General features: G+C 35.0%; 1 protein-coding gene across 1 annotated transcript in view; it reads right to left on the bottom strand.

The window, feature by feature from the left end:
- The window catches only part of LOC131666951 (putative uncharacterized protein DDB_G0282133), a 1,302,717-nt gene that overhangs the window by 988,448 nt on the left and 293,784 nt on the right, over window positions 1-20,485 (bottom strand). Inside the window, exon 4 of the mRNA XM_058940077.1 lies at window positions 14,826-14,943. Within this exon, the coding sequence (XP_058796060.1) occupies window positions 14,826-14,943 (118 nt within the window). The remainder of the gene's footprint in view (window positions 1-14,825; window positions 14,944-20,485) is intronic.

Here is a 20,485-nt window from a genome sequence, read left to right as displayed (position 1 = left end):
GTAAACTTCAACTTTTATGGATACCAGCTCACTCAGGAATACAGGGTAATGATAATGTACTCGTAGATTGCCTAGCCAAACATGCGAAAAAGTTCGATCTTTAATACCAGTGAAATTATAAAAGAGGAAGGCACATATAAGAGTACTCACTTTTTCACTTACTTTCATAATAACAAAGCCAAACCTTGGTTTTCTGGTCTTAACCGGCCGCGTAAAGTTTTCACTACAATCAACCGCTGTAGATCCAATCACTATAATTTAAAAAGCTTCACTCAATAAAATTAATGTATGCCATGATACTACTTGTGACTGTGGCTTCGAAGTGCAAGATCTTGATGATGTTTTATGGCAATGCCGTTTATATGATATACAAAGAGTCAACCTCATTCAAAATCTCCAACGCTCTAATATGTTCCTTCCATCTTCTACCATTGTACTCTTATTCAATATAAATACTAATATCGCTCTCACCATCTGTAAATACTTAAATGATTGTAACCTAGCTATATAAATTTTTGTACTACGTATATATATCATACGCTGATAACGTAAATCTTTATATACTTCTTAGCAAAATAACCCAATAGTGTTCAATTTGCTTAAAAAAAAAACCAGTAAATATCATACTAGATTCAGAGAAAATTTCATTCTCAGGTATTACTCACAAAACTATTGAAACGTTAGGCCTGGTAAAAATAGTCATTAATGGACTATTAGTTGATTTCCAAAAGATTTCTCAATTCCTTACGACGGAATGCTAGGAATACCCATTTTGAAAGAACACAAATAAAGACTAGATGAAGGTTACTTAGAAATAAATAATCGAAAAATACAACTCGTATCAGTCCCCTTAAATTCAAATAATTCTGTCACATTTAGTGAAAAAAAAGAAAGATAAAAGCAAGAATAACACAAGAACAAAAAATTTTTTTAAACAAAGCTCTATACAATATTAATAAAGAAAATAAAGCAGAATGTGAAAAAGAAAAATATGAAAATTATGTAATGACTGGAAATGATTATGATTTGAAACGAAATGATGCAAAAATAATTTGTTCTACAGCTACCGAAAAAATTGACACTGTATCAACAGATAAATTAAGCAATGACATAGTTTCATCAAACAATACGAAACAGAATACTAAAATTTGTAAAGAATCAGACGAAATATTTCTCTCTTCAAAAGAACTTACAAATCTGAAATCAGAATTAAGAAAAACCCCTTTAAAAATAGAACTTTCGATTAACCATATAAACATGACAATGAATAATGACTAAATACCAAAAACAAATGACGAACATATCGAAGATTATAAGTATGAACAATTTATGTCCGTCATAGAAAAGAATCTTGAAATAAAGTTCCCTCCCGAAAACAATATACTAGAAGAGACACAAACATACCAATATATTTCTTTCGACTTAGACAATTTTCCTGATACGAGGGGGGTCAATAAGTCTTTACAAAATCCAAGAGATGGCGCTCGTCACGTTTAAATTATGATGTCTTTGGCAAGCATTATAACTAACTAGATATCGTACAAAGTTTTAGTTCGATTCATTAAGTCGTTTTTTTGTGAGCGTTGGTTGAACAAAAAGTTATTGGTTTGTTTGAAAAATGGATAAAACAGAGTTTCGAGCGGTGATAAAACATTTTCATTTGAAAGGTCTTACACCAAATGAAATCACAGTTGAGTTGAACGCCGTTCATGGCAAGTCTGCCCCTGTATTTAAGACTGTGTATATCTGGGTAAATAAATTTAAACGCGACCGTACAACAACAAAAGATGAACCTCTAACCGGATTTTCACTCATTTCATTCTTTGTCCTTTTTCTTTCTTCCGGCAATTCGTCGTCGTTCACCTTCACTTTCCTTTACCTTCTTCCTTTTAGTTAAATGTTTTCTTGCTTCTTTTTTACTTTTTTTCGTTTTTATTTTTCTTCTAATACTTCCATTTTAATATTTACTACTTTACACTGCGTTGTCACTCATTCTGATGTCAAACCGGAAGTCCCAACCATATTTTTAACTGTGGTTTAAATAATATAAAATGAAAACTATAATGCATCATTATAAAGTAGATTTATTATGCCACAGAACTACATAGTTAGATAATTAAATATAACAACCAATAATTTTCTACAATAAAAACAAAAATTTTTGATAACTACTTAAAGGTTGAAGTGAAAAAGCAGAGAATATAGATTTCAAAATTGAAAAAAGTAAGAGTTAAATGGAACATTGTAGAGTAATGGAAGGGCTACATAACTTAGCACGTCATAACTTTCCTCAATGAAAATTCAAAATGTGGACCATTGCATAAAAAGAGCGTGTCTTTGTAATGCTTCAAGAAATGGAATATAAATAGAGTGATGCTGATTTACTACTTTTCTTATTCGTTCCAGTAAAATTATATGGAAATCACAATCTAGTTCGTGAAGAGTTCAAAAATCTTCCTTTATTATACTTGTTACAAAATATTTCTCATTTAAGTCTATCTCATAAAAATTCTTGACAGAAAGTAATTCGCTTGGTCCACTGAAAGCTTATTGGACATTTCAAAGGCCAACTTCCAGCAAAAATTTTTTTCTAAGCAAATAAAGAAAAAGGCGGATGCTACTGGTCAATTTTTCTAACAGAATGAGGAAAAAAATTGAGCATTGTTCTTTTCAATCCTATTGCCACTGCTAAGCTTTATGAGCCGACTAAACCGCCTCACTCTATTTCTCACTTTTATCTTCCTACTTTTTTTACGCTAAATTGCCTTTTTTCATCTTTTCAAATACATATATGTTATACTTTTTCTCCAATAGAAGATCTAGCATATAATTCATTATTTCAATTTTTCTTGTACATACTGAAGGTTTTTGAAATAGTACTACTCAGTTTTTGAATTTTCCGCTGGAACCTCTCGCGATATGCTGCGAAAAACTCCTAATATCTTTTTCGACAGCTATCTTTAGCTAGAACAATATTATGTAACGTATATAGTTAAGCGAACCACACATTCTTAGAGAAACGATTAAACTTCAAAAGACGAGTACGTCGCTTTATTATAGTAAGAGGATTTGTGAAGCTAATTCTTGTTATAGAAAGAGAGGAATACTACTACTGCTCTAGTCGATTCGTCTAAGAAAATAACGTTAGTCGAGATTTATTGCTTCCCTTATATTTATTTTCCACTACCATATTTTTCAACCAACTATCGCCGCTTCCACTACTATTCTTTTTATGATAGGATGGCAAGAGCCCGATTCTTTGATCTCGCCTGTGAGGTACTTCCACTTAATGGTGACCAATAGACCCTCCACATAGAGTTGAAACTCAATAGATAAAGTATATTGATAACTTTTGATTTATCTCTCCACAATAGAATAATTAAATAATTGAAATCAATACCATTTGATTAGTGTTAAATTGTTTATATTTATTATTCAAAACATCTTATAATATAATGTAGTATATAAATGATCAAATTATTTTATTTCCAATGTTAAACCTTCAATTTAATGAGAAAAAGTGCTTCATCAGCACATTTCAGGGTCATATTCTTCAATTGATGTTACTCTATCGTTTCAGGTACGGTGTTCAATCGTTTAAGTAAGAAGACCTCGAATTGATCATCAAACAGTGAGTACGACATTAAATCCATATTTTGTGTTCAAAGTTCTATAATCAAACACAAGCATTAGATATTTATTCTACAATTAGTTTAATCACCAGTTATATCAAAAAATTCTAAAAAAGCTTACTTTTGATAAGAGGGAAGTAACAATAAAAGTGGTCCCGAAGGAAATTATTCCATTTGAATATTATAAATCGGAATTCTCCAGTGACATAAATTCAGACCAGAAAGGTAGCCTTCAGGAACCACAGGCTACGGATCAATCCAAGAAACGATGCGATCAATTGTTGCAGTTGATAAGGACAGGACACCTTAGCTCGAATGAACTCAAGAGTGTTAAATGTTTATTAAAAAGATATCCGAATGTGTTTCTACTTCCTGGAAAACCCTTATCTTGTACTAATTTAATAGAACACGAAATAGACTTAAAGAATAGAGCACCAGTCAATACCAAACAATATAGGCATCCACCTGTACACCGGAAATTTATATCCGACCAAATCAAGAAACGTTTAAGGGAAGGAATAATCGAAGAGTCTAATTCACCCTATAATTCACCGCTCTGGATTGTTCCTAAAAGCCCGGCGAGTGATGGCACACCAAGATGAAGGATAGTTATCGACTTTAGGCAATTAAATAAAAAGACCATTGGTGACGCCTGCCCTTTACCTAATATTGCTGATATTCTAGATTAGTTGGGAAGTTCGATGTACTTTTCAACGTTCGATTTAATTAGTAGATTTCAACAAATTCCCTTAAGAGTTGGCTTGAGGACAGGGAGAAGACGTCATTTTAGATCTATGATGGACATTTTCATTATATCAGAATGCCGGAAGGACTAATGAATGCGCCAGCGACCTTTCAACGAATGATGAATGGCGAATTGAATAACAAAGTTAGTAGAAGATTCGCAAAAATTAATGGAAACCCATCTAGAGTACGACAGTGATTCGGACACAGACCGCTTGGACAAATATGAAAAACAAATGTTTCTTAGGCACGACTAAAGGAGCATGTCCTGAAAGAAGTAAGGAAGTTGAAAAAACTTTAAGGCAGCCATGATATCGAGAGATATCGGTAACCCCAACCATTAAAACAGGAATACCGGGAACCAGAAGTACTCCCATGGTTAAAGGACTTCAACTTATGGTAAGATTCAAAGGGCTTGAGGGCATACCCGAAGAATCAGATCTTAGTAACAAGAGCCCTGTGGAATTACACTTTTCGAAAACACCAGTAGATGACTAATTGTTCTTCTTGTTACCGCCGCCAGGACCAATTAACCAATATCGAAGACCAGAAAATTATAAGAACCCAAGTTCAAGCAGTGAAACCGCCAGCGATAATTCTTCACTAGAACTTGCAAGATACATTCTACAAAATAATGTAAGCACGTGTCAACAATATTTAACCTATCGACGAGATAACGTTGTATATTTTATATCTCGAGACTGCAATGACCAAACCGCTATTTCAAAGCTATTAAGTGAAATTGGGGCTATAGAACTACGCAATATGAAAACTTTGAAATCAAAAGTCGGGCAAATCCTAATGACTAAATATAAAAACCATAACATTTTCTCTGTAGTTATAAAAGACAAACATAATGACTCTATCACTATAGAAGCTATGAAAGTCGGACTTATAAATTTAAAGAACATACTGATTAAGAAAAATTTAGTAAGTTTCCGGATTGCTAGATGAGGGAATTATACCGATCATCTTGGACCTCGATTATTAACAGAAATCCTAATAAGAATCTTCGAAAAGAGCCCTATAAAAGTGATTGTATGTTATGGGAAGATGATTCTTCCACCGCCAGACCAGCGGACAGAAATAATTGAAACACTACACGACAGCCTAGTAGGTGGCCATAAGGGTATTAATCAGACATATCAGAAAATCCGAGCGCGATATTATTGGCCAGGATTACGAAAAGATATATTAAATTATGTACGGAAATAATTTAATCTAAGGAACCGATGCTGATCACGGATACACCTATTGAGTCGTTCGACAAGGTATCAATAGACATCTTTGGAAAATTACGAACCACTCCTAGTGTAAATTATCATCTGCTGACCATGCAATGTAATCTGACCAAATACTTAATTGTGGTGCTAATAAAGGATCTTGGAGCAACCACCATCGCTGATGCGTTGACTAGACATCTAATATGCCAATTCAATACCCCAAGAGCGATATTGTCAGATCGCGGGACGAGCTTTCTTTCAGCGATTGTGGAATCATTATTAAACTTGTTTAAAATTCACCGTTTAATGACTTCCGGATATAGACCTCAGACTAATGGCTCTCTCGAGAGAAGCCATGCACCCTTAATCGATTTCGTACGAATATATTCGGAACTATTCGACGACTGGGATCGATTAACCTCCTTTGCCATTTTTACATATAATACGAGTATACATAATGGAACTGGTTACATCCCCTTTGAGCTAGTTTATGGACAAATCGCTTGTTCCCTTATGAGGATATCTAGGGAGGAAAAATTAGGAACTTAGAACCAATAGTCTTACGCTTGACAGAACTAAAGATAGCGGCGGGTGAGAATCAAATTCATGAAAAGGAAAAATCTAAAGACCGATACAACAAACACGCTAGATCATTTAAAGGGAAAGTCGGCGTTATGCCTGAGTATTGAATGAACCTCGGGTAGGAAAAGCCGATAGTTATTATAAAAAACCCTTAAAAATTGTTGAAATTTTAAATCATAAGAACGTCTTGTTAAAATTACCCAATGAAAAAATAATACGCAAACATATGGAAAAACTTAAGCTTCAGGCATAATTGTATAAATTCAATTATTCACATATTTTATCTATTCTACATTCTTCACCTATAATATTGACTTTGTTCTGTTCTCTCAGGGACTATTCTTCTTTTTATTTAATATGTATCTGATCTTACTTTCCTTTCTCTCCGTATTTGCCCTGTCTATTATGGATCCCCAAGCTTATTCTATAGAAAAGCTAAACAGCAATCCAGGAATACGAGGCTCATTTGAAAAGTCCGTGCAAAAATAAAAAATGCTTGATTTTTTTAATAAATCATTTTTATTTTTCAATATAGTCTCCTTTTAGGCTTATACACTTCATCCAACGCTGCTCTAGTTTGTTAATCCCTTCCAAATAATAGGATTTGTCCAAGTCTGTAAAATAGGCATTCGTTTCTGCAATCACCTCCTCGTTTAAATAAAATCTTTTCCCCGCCAGCCATTTTTTCATATTAGGAAACAAATAGTAGTCCGACGGAGCCAAGTCTGGAGAATAGGGGGATGTGAAACGAGTTGGAACCCTATCTCCGTCAGTTTTGCGGCCACAACTACTGAGGCGTGAGTTGGCGCATTGTCGTCGTGGAAGAGGACTTTTTTGTGGGCCAATCGTGGACGTTTCTCTAGCAACTCGGTTTTCAAACGATCCAACAACGATGAATAATTTTCGCCTGTAATGGTTTTACCCTTTTCCAGATAGTCGATGAAGATTATTCCTTGTGAATCCCAAAAGACAATCGCCATAACCTTCCCGGCCGAAGAAATTGTCTTCGTCTTTTTCGGAGCAGATTCCCCCTTGGTAACCCATTGTTTAGACTATTCTTTGGTCTCAGGACTGTAGTGATGTATCCATATTTCATCTACAGTGATGAAACGACGCTTAAAGTCTTGCGGATTTTGCTGGAACAGCTGCAAACCATTCTTGCAACACTTCACACGATCTCGTTTTTGGTCAATCGTGAGGAATCGGGGCACCCATCTAGCGGACAGCTTTTTCATGTCCAAATGTTGATGCAAAATATTATGTACCCGTTCGCTCGAGATGCCTACAGTACTAGCAATCTCACGCACCTTCACTCTTCTGTCAGTCATCACCATATCATGGATTTTATCAATGATTTCTGAAGTGGTAACCTCAACAGGGCGTCCAGAATGTTCAGCGTCTTTTGTGCTCATATGGCCACTCCGAAAATTTTGAAACCACTTATAAACCATTCTAATCGAAGGTGCACAATCACCATAATGTTTATCAAGTTTCTGTTTAATCTTCTGAGGCGTTTTGTCTTTGAAAAAGTAATGTTTAATCAATACACGAAATTCTTTTTCGTCCATTTTTTTTACCACCACTCGATTTCTTTGATTGAAACGAATGTAAAACGCAAAGTAATTGGCCGATCTGGCTGAAACTTGGTGTGTGCTTTTCCAAGATATGCCACTAACTGAAAATAACCTTGATACGAACTAGTAGCGCCATCTTTCTGACTTTGTACGGACTTTTCAAACGACCTTCGTATACTACGAAAGAATAGATCCAATGAGCATAAAGAGGGCAGACTGAAAGTATACATATCCATCGATACCAATTTATTCCTGGCAAAGACCACTACTATAATTGACCTACGCTCGCTATTACGAAATTGTATTGGGATTCTCAATGAGGAAACTTGCAGTAATATAATTCGCAAGGATCATATTGACCTGAAGACAATCGCTCTTGAACAAATACAAATAAATATCAAAGGAGCTATTGAGAACATAGGACATATTCAACCCCTCGATGTTCAAGGGCCTAAAAATATAAGGCCAAAGAGATTGGTACCTTTTGCAGGCATAGGAAGGCTAAGTTATAGTTTATTTACATTAGTGACTATTGACGAGACTGATAAAATAGAAGCCAATATAAATCAATTGTATGCCGGCTAAAAGGATATTATTAAACTTTTCAATGATAAGACTTATATAATCACCACAGGAATGGATAAACTTTATAAAATGATGGACGTTCACGAGGACAGAATTTAAATATTAAATATTTTATAATTAAATATTTAAATGCGACAAAAATTCAAGAAATTAGAAAATGAGAATGGAGTTTATCAGGGGGAATACGAGTGTAGTTTTTCAGAGAATATACAAGTGGAGTTATCCAGGGGATATACAAGTGAAGTTAAGCAGAATGTATTTATTAGGTAAATGAGTGGAGTACACCAGGAAATACGGGTGCAGTTATGAAGGGGCGATATGCGAGTATAGCTAAATAGTGATTTGACCGTTAAATTATCTTGAGCCTGACGTGATGTATTTCAACCGACCTCAGACTCGATATCAGAGATCCAAAGTACTTGAATATGAATTTAAAAAATTTTTTTTAAATATTTTCCAAAATTAACTTCGAACAATTCTTAGAATAACCTTTAATTAATCTCTACATGATTTTCTAGGATCAAGCAAATAATATAATCAAATTCATCAATCTAAAAATATAAATATCTAAATGTTTTTCAAATATTACACAAGCCAACAAAATTTTACAAAATTCAAGAACTTGAAACCACACATAGTATGCTTAATAGATTTTCATGCGCTGATTCCGAAACTGGTCTCAGAATTGCTCTATCACCCTTGGTTTTTCAGATATCTTACCCTATAAGCGTCAAAAACACGTTTTTTTGCTACATTTGACCACCTGTAACATGACAAAGGACTTTTTCTGCGCAATTCTGACCATAGTCCCTAAAAGAGCAATCCATGGGCTATAAAAGTACAATTTAAAATTAATTTTATAATTTTTTCAACGGAGATATGGTCATTTGAAAAATATTAGATATGAACATTCTACGATAGGAGTATAATAACACGATATTTACCGACTCAATATTTACCGTGCTTTCAAAACTCGACGAGCAGTGTCCGACTGGAAGTCAGCTTGATGTAATTCCGTCAAATGTTGTAGTTTGAGAATTACTCAAGAAATTATATGCGAATTTTCACTGGCTTAGGAAATATCGAGTTTAAGGTTATGGGATTTCAACAGACTGAGCAATGTGCTATACGCGGATTCTCGTACTTCTGATGCTATTATTCGTGTGCATTGATAGGCATGAAAAGTATGAAAAAATTGTAAAATTAATTTTTTTGTAGTCCAAAAGTAGCTCTTATAGGAACTGTGGTCAGAATTGTGCAGAAAAAGTCCTTTGTCATGTTACAGGTGGTCAAATGTAGCAAAAAAACGTGTTTTTGACGCTTTTAGGTTAAGATGTCTGAAAAACCAAGGTGATATAGCCCAGATTCGGAATCAGAAGATGAAAATCTATCAAATATATTATGCCTGGTTTCAGGCTCTTAAAATTATTGGACTGTGATATTCTTGATAAATGCATTTTTAGAAAGAATATTTTTTTTGTGATATAATCAAATAGACAAGCTCAAATATAGACAAAAAAACATGTCTTTGTACATTTAGGTTACAGTATCTCAAAAGTGAGAGGTGATAGAGCAATTTCTAGGACGAATTGGTATTCAGCTCATCGAAATTCTTCGAGATTATTTACTGGTATTCTTGGAGAAATTTCATGCTCACATCTTTTCCCTCTGTTCCATCGTGACCACGCATTATGCCTCATTTTTCTTTTGCGTTTTTAGTTACAAAGCTTAGACACACGACGCTTTTTGTAGACCTAGAAGCTGGACCGCTCCATTGACGGTATAATTGTGCTATCGAGTCGGATTTCAGTCGAACCACGTCGAGACCTGCTTCAACCACCGATTGCGATATTGTTCCTTGCTTTCACAGTATTAAAAATATATTACTTTTTGACGGCGACAGCTAAAGTGAACGACACTAACGCTGTCCCCGTTATAATACGAAACAACAATTATATAATATTTGGGAGTTAAGGTAAGGGTTTCGCATAAATTCGCATTCTAAGCCACCTTACAAAGGAAAAGTCGCGTTTATATGGCTGTTTTATAGTGAATTTTCTGAACTCAAAGCACAAGTGGGAGTTCATCAAGATGGGCAACAGTACGTCGATCTAGTACGAGTGACGTTCAAGCCGATGCCCTGGTGCTATGCGACTATGCGAATATTAAAAGTAATGGAAGTTCGTGGAAAAAGTTCGATTAGGTCGAATGTAATAAATGATGGTTGAAATTATGTGAGGCTGATCCTGAACGCAAACAGGTAGAGTACGTACGTGAAAAATGGGAAAATAAGAAAATATAAAAAGGAAATATTCAAAGTTGTCTGTTGTCCAGGCGTAACTCGATGGATGAGGAGTTGAGGAGAGCGTATGGGGCAGATAAAGAGGACGGCAACTCTACTGAGACTACAAAGACCATACGATCCTTAATCAGTACTGGAAAAAATAACATGCGCGCGTTGCAGGCTTTGAAACATGCTCGGACCGCGAAACCATTGCAGAAGACAATGATACCACAAATTGACGACCCTGACGGTGTAGACGATATGTTGTTGTCCACCACCTCCTCAAGGGAGTTCATGGTACTAAGTGGTCAGGTATCAGTCGGAGTAACACCGATGGAGTCGTTATATAGAAAGTCAGGTGAATTGAAATAAGAAGTGTGAGATGAGCACTAAGAGCCATCGGCAGGATAATATGTATGACAGGATTGCGACGGAATACTCATGGAACGACATGGTTCATGACATGTATAATGGAATTCGAGCGCTCGTGTGTTAATTAATTTGAATATCTTGTAATATTTCAGGATTTATTTACGAAATACATAGACTTTAAGCCTCTTGCGCTGGCTCCAGGGAAAACGCTCGCACAAGCTCGTTAAGAGTGCATACTATATAGATGAGGAATACCGAAATATATAGTGATAGACAACGAAAAGAATTTTCGTGGGAATGAGTTCCGAGCGAAACTAGACAAGTACAAGATTGAATATGTTCTCGGTCCACCATATATCAGCAGGCGAATTTTGCCGAGTGAGCAATTAAAACGCTTAAACTGTTAATAGCGATTCTCGTGGAACAGGATCACAGAAACTGAGATAAGCATTTACACTAATTCAGGCAAGCCATGACTACAACGATTTAGGCGAGCACGAGAATCTCTCTAGTGCTTTTGAATTTCGGTCGCGAGCCTTAGCAGAAGTCTGTGGTGCGAAGTCGAGACTGATTATCCGCTCATTAATAAAATATTGGACCGAGCATATGGCAAGACTCGATGCGTTGCACGACTTGGTAATCAAACATGTCGAAGATATCATCTCTAAATATCGGCTTCAAATTTGTTTGAAAAAAATTAATATTTCATTTCCAACGTATAACATTTTATGGTTATCGGAAAAAATATTAATTTTTATATCAGAAATGATTAAAAAACGACAAAAACGAAAAAAAGTATTTAAAATGTATTTTTTATCTTTTTTCCTAAATTTTTGTTAATTTTTATATTATTTTGAAAGATGAACCTCACCTAAACATTTTAAGAATAAAATAACTTCAAGAATTTATGTCTACATGATAAAGATTTTTGAAACAATGCTAAATAGCACTTTTTAGAACAGCTGATGGGAAAGCACCGTGGAATGGTAAAAAGTTAAGCTCGAAAATTATGTCTACAATTTAAATTTAAAAAAAATATTTTAAATGCTTTCGATTTTTGTAAATAGGTTGAAGTAAATGGGAATTACAGCAATGATGTGTAATGGAGTGAATTAGCTGGTACAAATTGGGTTTATTGAAGAACAAACTCCCACGATGCAGAGCTAACCGTTAATCACGTATGAGTATACGTCTATTCGCCTTTACGTTTGATATTTTCGTTCCAATATCTCCTTTTCCAATAGAGTTGAACTCACCTTAAGTCACCTGACTTGGGACACTCGATTTATCGTAGGTGTGAGTGATCTAATATTTACTCCAACTATTCCCTAGATGAAATCGGTTTAAAACAATAACCGGTGACGGATCCGTGAAACTAAAAGGAAGCGAAATAACGTAATGCGGCGAATAAAATTAAAATCGTTTATCACTAAAAAAACTGCAATCTTCGTTGTCCCGAAAGAGTTGCGCACGCGTATAGGATTTACAATTTTCCAATAATACGGGGAGAGAGAGAGATAGAGAATTCAAAATTCTACCACGAAAACTAAAGCTCGGCACGAAGACACAAACGGTCGCGATTGACAAAATACTTTCGCAAGTATTTTGTCGCACAGAAAAAGGGAGGTGCACCTACCCTGCGGTGCAATTACGGTGATCAGATGTAATTATTGATCAGCAAAATAACTGATGCTCCTGTGGAACTGGCTGCGTTACCTCAGTCACGATGATCGGTGACTGTTGCACGTGATGCGGCTGTTCGCTGCTGCAGAGTTTTTCTACTGCTTATCTCTACTGCACCTATTTGCCACTCACGCACGTACAAAACCAATAAATTTTCTGGATCGGAAAACGGCAAAAACACAGTAGAAAATTTTGTCGGTTTCCCGAACAGCAGCTGAGGCTTAACTGAAAAATTAAACCTTCACGCGCCCCCTCTCTCTCTCAAATCTCTCTCTCTCTTAGACGTTCGATCTAGCATCGCGATTGCTACCGAATCGCGAACGTATCGATTAATCGAATCGACTACCGTTGCAGATGATTACATGAAAACTGGTTCATTGTCGGAAGAAAGATTTAGTTATCTCAGATCAATTAAAGCTACGAGTACACTTGAGTTTCATATATTTATACTAGAAGTAGACTTGACATTAAAAATAAGAACAAAAACTCAGTTTTAAATGATTCTAAAGTTTTTAATAGAAACAAAAATTTTCTATTCATAAAAATCCATTGATTGATTGCTTTTTTTGTAATATTGTACTAATTCTAATTTTCTGCTTTATTGTAAGAAAAACTCATTTTCTGTAATTTAATTATAACATTTAGAAAAATGTTACCAACTCTATTTTTATAACTATTTTCTATATAAAATTTATCGTGTTTTAAAAAAAAAAGTATAAAAAATGTTAAAAAAGGGTGAAAATCATATTGTTATATTTTTCGAATGTTTTTTTTTGCTTTTGAAGCCTTTAAACATTTCTAATATAAAAACTGCTATTTTTTTTTCGAAATCTATGAGAAGTTCTACGTCGAAAATGACATTTAAATTCATTTAAAACAAATTTAAAGTTAATATATAAAAATGAAACGAAAAGAAATTGAGAATAACAAATTTTATTAGGATTGCATAGATTAGTGCGTGTATAAAAATAGTGTTTTTTATAATAAACACTATTTTTATAAAATTTTATAAACTATTTAATAAAAAGGGCTGGAAACGTCTATTTTTAGTAACTATTTTGAGAGAAAAATTTTAGAAAAAATCTGAAGTAGTCGAATCTGAAAGTATTCCATGTAACCGTGAAATATCCCAAATACGAATTTTGACTATGGAGTCGATACTGACAAAGTTTTTCTTATCAGAATATTTATAAAAAAATGTTTTTAAGGAGGTTAGCTGGTGATTAACAGTGAAAATTATATTTTCTCTTCTGTTGTAACATTTTGATGAAATTTTGTATGTTACATTTTTTTGAACATTAAATCGAACAAAGGATTTTTGAGAGACTCATTTAGTTTTCATTCAGTTGGCCAATATCGCAGTTAACAAGATTTAGTGAAGGGTCGACTGTTCCGTCGATGCGTAGATCGACCGGTCTTTCTCTACTGTTGAAGACTAAATCCGAGGCCATGTTTAAAGACGGAGAATCGAAGATCTCGGCATCGTTGAGGAAAGCAGGCTTGAGACCATTCACGGAGCTATAACCATGGATACGCCATTTCTCCACGCCATTGACTAAATTTACGAAGACCTTATTATCCAAATGCGGGCAGTCCTTTTAGGTACCGGAGTAGAGTGGTTGAACAGCCTTTTATACACTGTCTATCCTCATAAAGACAAGTGAACGTATCTTCAGGGTTTTGTGACGATACTTGAAGTGATGGAAGATTGGAATCGCTGGAATGAATCTCATAAGACTACGTATCTCGTTTAGAAAGTGGTTTTGCTCTGCTGGAGGGCTGTTTCACACAAAAAACTTTACTAGAATATGTAATATTGTATCGAACAGCATCTTCGCAAGTAAAGCCTGTAGATTCTTTTTGAAACTGTCCCTCAAGTCCAGTAGAGAAATAATCATTTCAGCTTCGCCTATGATGTTATTTTACGCTTTAGTTATCTCTACGTTACGGATATTTAGATATTTGTAGAAATTATTGTAAAGTCTTTACCTACCCATAGAATTTGTATTAATTATAAATTATAATATCGACTCCATGAATTTAAATTATTAATTTAACCAAGAATGTAAAAATAACAAAGCATGACAATGAACATATAAGTGGATGAATTGCTTTTAAGCGATCTGGTAAAGATTATAATTGTTACCTCATTGGAGTAAGATACTTTTGGAAGTATCATGTAATGATAACCCAGAGCTCGGTCCCATAGCATACCTTTCGACCAAACTTCGATCAATAGACCAGTATTGAGGTCATTAATTTCACTGCAACGAAAGAAATACAAATACATAAGAAATAATTTTTTATTACCAAAGAAAGATGTTATTTCATTTAAAAATATATGCCATAGTTGTATCATGTTCAAAATTGTAATAGAGAAAAACGCTTTGTTAGCAATTTCTACGTCGTTTGTTGTCTCGGTATTTACGTGGGTGTCCTCATCAGACTAGACGTATATGTATGTACGTAACTGTATCGCTCATGTCCGATCTGTTTGTTTGAAGTTCGGATGAAAGAAGCTAAGAGTGAGGAGCGGAACGGATTTTGGCGAGCCGTGAAAGCGAAGATGTGTAAAGAGAGATGGGAAGTGGAGAAATAGAAAGTTGAAGATAGAGACGATGATGCAGCTCAACGTGTGCGCAGGAGAGCGTACCCGTAGGCGGTCATCAAAAAGTCAGCGCAGTGAGCGTGCGAACGTCCGGCCGGATATTTACACACTCCTAGGGAGGATGCTTGTGTGACAATGAGAGAGCAGTACGAACTCCTTCAGCACCGTGAACCGCTGCGTTATTTCCGGTAATTGTTTTTGGAAGGTTTGGGGAACTAGGTTGCATCGGTTTTCGCAGCGGTTCCGATGGTGCCACACCAGCTGACACCACCGCCTCGAAATACAAAGAAGGGACAGCAGGAATAACAATAGAAAGAACTGCAAACGCGATAATAACAGCAGCAGCATAAACTCTCTTTCTGTTTCTCTTCTCCGTAACAGTGCGCGTGTACGACTTCTACGGGCATTACTGTGATGCTAGCAAGTATTTGTACAGGCTGAGCGCTTCTCGAAGGATGCCATTTCGGAATTCGATAATGCGAATAATTCGAATAATGCCACGTTATTAACTGATATTTTTCTTTTGTTTCATTTTTGTATTTTTTTATTGTTGAACCGATAATTCAAGTTTTTTGTTCCTTAATTTACCGGCATACTTTTATGTCCGTGTTATCCTCTCTTTCCCATCCCAGGCTTTCTCGTGCGCGAACATCTCAACCTGCGTGCCCAGCAGATTGCTAGGTCGGAGCAATTTTGCTTCTCAAATCTTCGTACAAGTAAATTTGTAAATAAGTCACAGACAATTTTTTTTAAAAAACGATTCTCTCTTTTCAACGTTACAATTCTCCGTTAAAAATGTATTTTACAGCGTATATAGGACGTTTAGGTTTTGCAATGTGCTTAGGTTGACGCACATTGTACTTTCACTCTCGACTCAAAATAGTTTTTAAAGTAACAATAATAATAACAAAATTTTGTTTTATAAATCTTGTAAGAATATTTTATTAAACAATAATTAAAACAAAAATCGTCATTTTATTGGAATATAAATATATCAGTTACAAAACAATTATTTAATAAATCATATATCAAAAAAATTTAATTCTACATTAATTCAACTAAAAGTCACTAGAATGCTAGAAATAGATTCAAAAATATACGCCCTATCTGCAATCTTGATTATGCATGCGCTCAGTTTTGTCTAACATTATATGCACGCACTCTCATGCATAAACAATAAGCGAGTAATAAGCGAGTAATAAGCATAAAACACATCATTCACTTATAAGACGTATTTAAGGGGGCCAGCTGTTACTAAATAGTAAGTCATAGAATTTGTCTTTACTCTGTTATATAAATCATTATAATATAATTATCATAATGAACATATGTTCATCAAATAAAATACAATTCTAATAACAAAATGGAGAGTGCTAATAATAACATAACAATTCTAATAACTTTGTATTAATTTAAATTTTTAATAACAAGCCAATATATAATAACAAGCAATGTTTTGAAGCGTTACGAGGTCCATCTGCGATTCTTTCCATGCGAAGAATCGATATCGTAACAAAATTCAGACGTCTACAAATGAAGTTAAGTAGAATGTACAGGTGGCAACGAAAACATGAACATTTGATTAACCTTGATTTATAGAAGCCTGACTTTTGTTACAATATTAACTCTTCGCCTGAATAAAACCATAAATACACCTCAAAACGGCTGAATTATTATCGTTAATTGTCATTAATAAATAGAATTGATTGTAATTTATTAGAATAGTTTTCTATTTAATCAAGATTCTTCCACTATCTGAATTATTTATATTAAATTTTTTTTCATCGTAAAGTACTTGATAAATTCTTCACTTGATCTCAAGTATTAATTTAAAGAAAAAAATTATTTGCTTAAAAATTATTTTTGTTTACTTTTACATTAGCAAAGAGTAGCCAACCGAACTTTGTAATATTGCGCATTACGCATTATAAGAACTAAGATAACAGTATTGCATAAGTTACAACATTCCGAAAAAGTTGCAGCCACCCTTTTTTGCTCTAAAACCAACCCCATATCTCACGAATCACCCTAATCTAAACACTCACCTATTTATTTTTTCGACCACTTATACCAGAGTAAACGATGTTACAAAGCGACGATAACTACAACCAGAACAGCGGAATCAACCAGTACAAGATAGAGAGAGATAGAAAGAGAGAGAGAAAGAAAGAGAGAGAGAGAGAAACAGATGATGACTTATCAAACTTTCGATGCACACCACGAAAACGCACGCATACATATACTTACGACTATGTGTTCCCGGCACTCGCGAAAAATAGCGGAAAAATGCAAAGAAGCCAGATAAGAAGCATGAACGCGTGCACTTACAACTGTACACACCCGTCAGGCACATAATCTCTGGTATCGTAGTCACCAGTGTCTGAAGAGCATCTGAATCAGAAGGTAGCCGGTAATTAGTTAGGCCGAGCTGCTCTGCATCACGATGAAGCTTTGAGCGCCACACATTCACACTGCACTACCCATTTATCACAAGGCTAAGTACACATATCCAGACACGCGCGACATTGGCGGTAATGAGTGCTCCAGAAGGCACATCCGACACCGAGACCGAGATACGAAAGTAGCCGCGCTTATTTTGGCTCTAGCAAGTTCTGCAAAAAGATCAAATGAGACTAAATCTATGAAAATTTGACAGAATGAAGCGAATGAGATTGCGTCTGACAGACAGAGATAGTGAATTATTTTACACAGAGACTTTAGGTGTATATATAGTGGTACTACGTTAAGCCGACTCTACAATGAAACAAGTACTAACGTAAATCGTCAACCATAGGAGAGAAACATGAATTCTCTATACTAACTAACCGCTATTCCAGAAGAGAAAGACTGATAGTGTAGTTAAAAAGAAATAAAACATAGGAAGCTAGTCAGTCATGATCGTGATATTTTTCGGATCTGACCTGGGTTGTGTTTAAAAAGTATGGATTTTTGCGATCTCCTAGATGGATCCAGGACATTCGAACATTTCTTTATGAATGGTGTAAAATCCCAAAAGACAAAAGTCAATTTATCGTTTTCATGAATATCACTTGTGCCCTATCCTGGGAGAAGAGTTGTCGACAATAGCTAGCTTCAATTAACTTTTACCCTTGAACGAGACACAAAAACAAGAACAAAATACAAGACTGAGCTGAGAAGTTATTTTGGATCACTATTGATGGCTATCGTGTAATCTCAACCCGTACTGTCGTAGTTCATAGGCGCAATTGTGAGATTCTTTTTCGCGTTTCCGACCAATGGTCGCAGTCTGGCATTCTGGTAAATAAAGTCGGGGGAACGAGTCACTAATGGGTAAGTTGTGAGAATATAACCTGCGTACCCCCCCCCCCTCCAAAAGTCTCTTCCACCTCTTTTTCAAACATAAAGTGTTAAGGTTAGGAGGCCTTTCTACAGCACGTAATTCAAATTTTTGTACTTGAAAATAAGAAAACAAAAGCATTTACTCATTAAAAAATAATGATTGTGATAATAACTTTTGTTCGCGCCATTCGCGCTTTATAGTATTCTATTCTTTTTTTCATATAATTATTGCGCTCCGATCTATCAATATATGATTATTAGCTAATAATAGACTGTCACTGCATCAGCACGTTTGAGAAATCGAAGCCACTGTATTGGTATATTGTCAAAACCCAAATAGCTAAATCGGCATGTTAGAAAAACCTATACCGTTACCGGTATATTCGGAGAACCCAACCCAAGCCGCTGCTCAAGCCTAAAAGAGAAGAATTTTTCTCTTGAATTTTTGAGAAGAAAGGCAACATTCTGCAATTTCTTTCAACTCATCTTAGAACTTAGATCGATTTTACTAAAAATCAAGTTTCCTGCCGACTCGCTGTGTCTGTTGTTGCTGTATTCACGTGCCCAGAGCCTACGTTGCTTTAGTAAAGGCAACTTTGTGTATGTAATGTAAGTGTATTTTAAGTTAGCTGCAGCTTTATCATTGGTACAAAAGATTAAGAATATCACTCGCCTCCGGTGCTTTAGCTAGGGATATCCTATATAGCCTATGGGGTATATCTGAACCTGGCAAGTATTAGCCCTATTAAAATTTACATTCATTCAACTTTTAGTGTATTTAATACTCTAAGCATTGTTGTTTTTCGAATAAATGTTTTTCATTAATTTAACAAATATAATTATAATTATTTCCTGGAAAAAACTGTTCATTTAAAACTACTTCTGTGAAATTTAGGCAAAAAAATAGGGGGTCGGATTTATCCCACGATTTTTGAAAATGGTAATGATTGACTTTAATTGAAAATACGGATATCTTAAAATCTATTGATGGTATAAAAAAAGTACTATGCAAAAAGTTACTTCTTTATATTAATTTTTATTTAACGTATATAACGTTCATATCCGACCTCGGGTAAGTGTTTTATAGCCAAAAGAAATTACTAGGTCGGATATACCTTACCTTACCCTATAATAATTATGATATAAAAATTAAATTCAGAGAGTCTTCCACTTCATCAGTTAATTTACTAATCATGTCATTTAAATAATGTATCAAACGAAATTACGACATAATTCAACTATGAGGAAAGCTTCCGGCAATTTTTATTAATTGTAAGTACCAAATGTATTTTGTTTGTTTTTATCATCAAAATATAATGTATGTTTTGATATTCATTTGTTTACAATTATCAATTATGTTATTTGCCAATGTTCTCAGTGCAATGATCTTTTTTCATATTTATCAACAGTGAGTGGTCATTCAGAAGTTACAGTTAAACGCGTCGAGAGATATAATGAGTTATGCTGGAGAAGAATTGTGAGCTGAACGGCATAGCAGGAACGTCAATCATCGAACTAATGCAATTACCGTTGGAAGGTTGTAAGAGCGAATGATTCAGTAACAGTGCGGAAGCGAGATAGAGGTTGACTATAAAATCCGCGCATTGATCTTCAGACCTTACCGTTGGTGCATTCATAGAAGATTCAACAATAGTTAACGGTCAATTACTCATTAAGTTAAGAAGTAGCTCAATATGAGACGTACATATGTAGTTACCCTGCCGGCTCGAGTTTAGTGCGCATAAGTCAGCGGTCGAAAGAAACAGAGAGAAAGAGCGAGAGAGAGAGAGAGAGAGTGAAAGAGAGACTCGCGCCGTTTACTAGCGAACAGCGGATTCTCCACTTACTGGCCTTCGATGCGCTTAGCCGTACTCTTC

This window comes from Phymastichus coffea, unplaced genomic scaffold (genome assembly GCF_024137745.1).
Source record: "Phymastichus coffea isolate CEN01 unplaced genomic scaffold, Cenicafe_Pcof_1.1 PCOF00004, whole genome shotgun sequence".
NCBI lineage: Eukaryota > Metazoa > Arthropoda > Insecta > Hymenoptera > Eulophidae > Phymastichus > Phymastichus coffea.
The sequence above is the reverse complement of the archived record's forward strand: the minus strand, read 5'-3'. Positions and strand labels throughout refer to the sequence as shown.